The sequence below is a fragment of the Grampus griseus genome, assembly GCF_964374135.1.
Source record: "Grampus griseus genome assembly, chromosome: 3".
Lineage (NCBI taxonomy): Eukaryota > Metazoa > Chordata > Mammalia > Artiodactyla > Delphinidae > Grampus > Grampus griseus.
This window is the reverse complement of record NC_139019.1, coordinates 172116158-172122157: the sequence shown is the minus strand read 5'-3', so window position 1 is coordinate 172122157 and position 6000 is coordinate 172116158. Positions and strand designations below refer to the sequence as shown.

Below are 6000 nucleotides of genomic sequence, written 5' to 3'. Positions count from 1 at the left end.
CTGGGAACCCCAAGCTGACCACGTCCAAGACCCCCTCCCGAGCCGCCCCACACCTTCCCACCCCAGTCGCTCTCCCTCCTCTGCCCGCCTCTGCATCTCTCATCTCCACGTCCTGTCCACCTGCAGATCCTGTGGGCACTGCCCTCCGGACACCCTGGACCTGCCCGCTGCTCACCCTTCCCTTGGAGCCATACCTATCTCTGGCCAGAACGGTCTTCCTCAGCCCCCTCCCTGGTCTCCCTGCTTCTGCCCCGCGGATATACTGAAAATGGCTGCAAACCTGAACTTTTCAACCCAACCAGCAAGGCCTCCCAGGATCTGCCCCACCTGACCTCTGACCTCTTCTCCCACCCCTCCCCCACCACCGGCCTCCTTGCTGCCAACACAACCAGGCAAGGTCCAGCTTCAGGGCCTTTGCACACACTGCACCCCTGCCTGATACACTTTCCTCCAGACATCCCCACGGCTCCTACCCTCTCACCCTTTGGGTTTTTGCTGGAAACTTCCTTGACCACATTCAGTGCCCGGCTCGGGCACTACTAGAGCCCGTGCTCCGCAACAAGAGAAGCCACTGCACTGAGAAGCCCACACACCGCAACGAAGAGTAGCCCCCGCTCGCCACAACTAGAGAAAACCCGCGCACACCAACCAGGACCCAATGCAGCCATAAATAAATAAATAAAATAAATAACATTTAAAAAAAAAGTTATATATGTATAACTGAATCACTTTGCTGTACAGCAGAAATTAACACAACTTTGTAAATCAACTATACTTCAATAAAATAAATGTTTAAACAAAAAAGAAATCAGAAAAAAAAAAATCAGGCCACTACCCTCACACTCCTGAGTGGGGATGTGAGATGGACCAGTGGCTGTGGGAAAGTCTGGCAGATCCTCAGATAGTTACACAGAGTTACCATGTGACCCGGAAGTTCCACTCTGAGGTGCATACCCAGCAGAAATGAACACATATGCCCACACAAAAACTTGTACAGCGTTACAAAGCCAAAAGGTGGAACAACCCATCAATGGACAAATGGATAAACGCAATATGGTCCATTCATATAATAGGATATTACTCCGCATGAAAAGGAGAGAAGCACTGACTCACACTACAACGTGGATGAACCCTGAAGACGTGATGTTCAGTGAGAGACACCAGACGCAAGAGGCCACACAGTACATGATGTGAAACGTCTAGAACAGGCAAATCCACAAAGAGTGGATTCATGGCTGTCAGGGGCTGGGGGAGGGGGCTGGAGGAGACTGGTAATGGGGACAGGGGGTTACTTTTTGGGGTGCTGAATGATATAAGCCAGTCACAGAAAGTGAAGTACTGTCTGATTCCACTCATATGAGGTCCCTAGAGAAGTCAAATTCATAGAGACAGGAAGTAGACGGTGGGGGCCAGGGGCTGGGGGGTTGACTACAAATGCAGACGGGGTTTCTTTCTGGGGTGATGAGAATGTTCCAGAATTAGATAGTGGTGATGGTTCCACAATGTTGTGAATATACTAGAAATGACTTAATTGTACACTTTGGTTAAAATGGTGAATTTATGTTATGTGGATTTTAACTCAATTAAAAACATTTTTTTTTCTAAGAAGAAATCAGGCGCTGGTTCCGGAAAGGCCTCTGGTTGGTAAGCAACTCAGCGTCCCCACTGGGGGACACAGGCACTTTGGTCACCACAGGGGAGCCTCGCTGGAGCCTTGAGACTTCCCCAGGATTCCACTGCTCCTCTGTAAAGTGGGGAAAGTGTGGAAAAGCGGTGAAACCCAGGCACAAACCTCAGAGCAAGTGGGACCACAGTGGGCAGCTCATCCTGCCCAGTTCTGCTCTTATTTTAACTGGCCTGAAGTCAGGAATGGGCTGAGGCCTTGCTCCATCTCTCCCCCTCGGTGGGCTCCAAGGGGAGGGAAGGTCGCCCTGAGCTGTTTTTCTGGAAACCCTCAAGTAAATAGCAAGCCGGTGGCCATCTTCACGACAAAGTTTCAGATACCAGCTGAAGGGAAACTGGGAACAGCTGAGGCTTCCCAAGGGCCACTCAGACTCACCAGGGTGGCCTGACACCCAGTGCTGCCAGGGGGCGGAAGTGAGGAGGGGGTTTCCTGAGAAGTGAGGCACCCAGTTGAGATAATGGGAGCTCCCAGCCAAGAAACGACTTCAGAAGTCGCCGGCCCCTCGTGACCAGGCTGAGAGGGAGAAGCACGTGAAGGCTATTGGGCAAGGAAGGAATGTAGCAACCTGGTCCCGGGGATCCTGTCCCCTTTGCCACCAAACTCGGCCATCTAAGCCCTGGGTTGGCCTGGGTTGGGGCAGAGGGAGGGGGCTCGTTTTCTCCCCCAAAGGACCCCAGCCCCGAAAGTCCTGCCCCCAAAGTCTCTGCAGAAACGTTCACCGGGAGGGTCCAAGAAGGAGAGAGAGAAGTTCACGGGCAGCACAACACCCTCCTGGCCGCAGGTCAACGTCCAGCTACGGCTGGGGGTGGGGGCAGCCAGGCCGGTGTGGAATTCTGTGACTCAGGTCCCGAGAATGGGGTGGGTCTGGGCAGTGGCCAAACGCCTGAGCCTCGAGTGGAAATGAGCTTGGAACCAAGCCAGCGGGAGCCCCATCCCGAACTGCACGCTGTGTCACGTTGCAAATGACAACAGATCCCTCTGGGCTGGCGCTTTCCTTGCTAAGCACACACCTGCGCGTCCTCCAGGAGAAAGGGGGGCGGGACCACAGGGTAAATTGCTAACGGCCCTCCCCAGGGCTCACGTGTCACTTATACAAGCAGCTAAGGCGGCGGTGTCCAAGGGCGGCGACACTCGGCTCTGTGCTGACGGCGCACCCTGCAGCAGGGACGCCGCCGTCCGGGGCTGTCGCCTTAGGTGACCCCCAGGCCCTCGCAGCGACACCGCAGCCCGAGTGGGGGGTTCTCCGACAACCAGCGTGGTTTTATTTACATTAAAAACAAAAACCACGGGCTTCCCTGGTGGCGCAGTGGTTGAGAGTCCGCCTGCCGATGCAGGGGACACAGGTTCGTGCCCCGGTCTGGGATGATCCCACGTGCCGCGGAGCGGCTGGGCCCGTGAGCCATGGCCGCTGAGCCTGCGCGTCCGGAGCCTGTGCTCCGCAACGGGAGAGGCCCGCGTACCGCAAAAAAAACCCCCAAAAAACAGTTTTCAATGAGCTGGAGCGAGTTTTCTGAGAGTTCGAGCCAGCCCACCCACCCCTCCCCCCCCCGCCACGGGTTTCCAGTAGTATCTCAAGTTGTCGGGCATCCCTCAGTGCAGATAACTGTCCGCAAGCCTTCTCCGCACCGCTGGCGTCTACGTTGCCACCCGCCCGCCGATGAGCATGCGCAGTCACAGTGACGAAAACCGCCGTCGGGCCCCGGCCCCGCCCAGCCGCCCCCCCCTCCCGCCGCCCCCCGCCGCCAACACACCCCGGCCCCGTATTGGCTGGCGCCGGCACGCGTCTGCAGAGCCGACGCATCCAACCAATGAGGGCGCTGGAAGGCGTGGCCTAGGGCAGGGAGGCAAGGCGCGCCGGCGCGCGTCCATTGGTCGGCTCGGCGAGGGGAGGAGCGCTGCCTCCCGGGGAGCCCCCGCTGCCGCCGCTATGAGTTTCAACCGCCTGTGTCGTCTGCTGAAGCCGACGCTTCTTTGCGGGGCCCTGGCCGTGCCCGGCCTGGCCAGCACCATGGTGAGCGCGGCGCCACTGGCCGTTGGGCGGGCGCGCGGCCTGCCTTACGGCGCGCGGGGCCGCGGCGACCTTGGACGCGGGGCGCCGGCCTCGGGCGCGCGGACAGCGCTCGGCGCCCCGTCCGCGGCCGTCGGGGCCGTGGGTAGCGCGCGGGCCGGGATCACGGTCCGAGTCTCGGTGGGGGGCGGGGGCCGCGTCCGGGGGAGCCAGGGACAGGGCTGGGCGGTCGGGACCCCCGGGTGGGCGCCCCAGACGCACAGAAGCTGCAGCGTCGGGGCAGCTGGGGGAGGCGTCGTTGGCCACTGGAGCCCCGCCTAAGGCCCGGAGAGCGGGGGTGTCCGACGGGGTGGAAATCCGGGATCACGCGCCACGGGGCGTCACTGCCCCTCCCCCGCCCTGCGCGCCCCGGGGTCCCGCGCGGTGGCGTCACAGAGGAGCGGCCCAGCGCCCTTGGCTACCGGCCCTTTGTCCCCTGGGCGCGGCGCTCGGTGGGCACAGGTGCGGCCGGAGACGGGCGGGCATGGGCCGCGCAGCCGCCCGCTCCCCGGGTCGTCGCAGGCAGCGGCGCCGGTTGCTGGCCGGGCGGCGGCGCCGAGCCCCCCGGAGGCGGAGGGCTCGAGCGTGCTGTCGCAGGAGGGCGCGCCCCCGGCTTCCACCGACTTCCAAGAGCCCTGGACAGGTGGGGCCCGCGGCCGGGGAAAGAGGTTGCGGCAGCGAGTCCCCAGACGCGGTGCGCGCGGGGCCCCCACACCCGCGGGCGGCGTCCCCACCCGCTGGGGTACCTGGCGGGGTTCCGAACACTTCCTGGGTCTCAGTGTCCACGGTCAAATGTGCCCTGCTGTGAAGGGGAGCGTGCGCCTTTGAGGAGATGGAGCCTCCCCTTTTACTTGCCCCAGGACTCCGGTTTTCCTCCCTCGGCGAGCTGGGCGAGCGCGCTGGGCGAGCGGGCCGGGCGGCCGCGGGCTCCAGGCCCCGAGGTCCGCCGGCCACTCGTCATGCCCTTGCCTTGCAGTGCGCGTCCCGCGACGACTGGCGCAGTGCTCGCTCCATGCACGAATTCTCAGCTAAGGACATCGACGGGCACATGGTTAACCTGGACAAGTACCGGTGGGTACCTGCCCACTTGGTGGAGGGAGCAGGGGGAAGGTCGCGGCCATGACCTGACCGCCTTGTCCTGCCTCCAGGGGCTACGTGTGCATCATCACCAATGTGGCCTCGCAATGAGGCAAGACGGAGGTAAACTACACTCAGCTGGTCGACCTGCACGCCCGATTCGCTGAGCGTGGTTTACGGATCCTGGCCTTCCCTTGCAACCAGTTCGGGAAGCAGGTGCGTCATGGCTGGCCCTGGATGTCCCTGTGTCCCTGTGTGCAGGCGTGGGAGCCAAAGGGGTACAGGCTCCTCCCTACTCACCCCAGCACCCCTGTCTGCACAGGAGCCAGGGAGTAACGCCGAGATCAAAGAGTTCGCTGCTGGCCATAACGTCAAATTCGACATGTTCAGCAAGATCTGTGTGAATGGGGATGATGCCCACCCACTGTGGAAGTGGATGAAAGTCCAGCCCAATGGGAGGGGCATGCTGGGAAAGTGAGTTGGGGGCCGAGGCGGGGAGCGGGGGGGGGGTCAGGATGGCTCCCCCGGGGCAATGGGGGGTCTGCAGCTGCCACGGGATTCCTCACGATCTCACGCTTCTTTTCTAGTGCCATCAAATGGAACTTCACCAAGGTAAGGCATGCTGGGGGCCTGGGGGACGGGGACAGACCCAGCCACAGCTGGGCTGCTTCGAGGGTCCCTGGCCCTGACCTAAATGGGGCGGTGCATGGGGACTGCTGGCTCGCCCCAGCCCCATGGTGGCCTCGGATCCTGACACGGCCTCCCCCGCAGTTCCTCATTGACAAGAACGGCTGTGTGGTGAAGCGGTACGGTCCCATGGAAGAGCCCCTGGTAGGTGTCTGTTGGGGAGCCTGCCCGGGAGTGCCCTGGGAAGAGCTGCCCCTGACCCCCTTTCCCCCGCAGGTGATAGAGAAGGACCTGCCGTGCTACCTCTAGCTCCACAAGTGTGCTCCCCCGACCCGAGCCTGCCGCCTGTGCCCCTCGGAGCCTTCCACCCGGCGTCCATGATGGTCTGCCTGAAAACCAGCCCCTGGTGGGGCAGACCCGAGAACCCGGCGTGCACCCTTGCCGGAGGAAGGTTCCTCGGCCCGGCTCACGGCTCGGCAACCCCACCCCCTGCTGCCTTGTGGGAATAAAACACACAATACAAACTGACTTGCTTGTTGCTTTTGCTTACTTGCGGGGTGGGGGG

The 6000-nt window shown here is 61.7% G+C and overlaps 1 protein-coding gene across 1 annotated transcript; it reads left to right on the top strand.

Moving 5' to 3' along the window:
* The first annotated feature begins 3566 nt into the window (after window positions 1-3566).
* GPX4 (glutathione peroxidase 4) lies at window positions 3567-5963 on the top strand. Its single transcript, XM_082650942.1, has 7 exons — window positions 3567-3695; window positions 4708-4802; window positions 4880-5024; window positions 5131-5282; window positions 5396-5420; window positions 5580-5639; window positions 5712-5963. The coding sequence occupies exons 1-7, from the start codon at window positions 3612-3614 to the stop codon at window positions 5742-5744; spliced, it is 594 nt and encodes a 197-aa protein (XP_082507068.1). The 5' UTR covers window positions 3567-3611; the 3' UTR covers window positions 5745-5963.
* Window positions 5964-6000: the final 37 nt, after the last annotated feature.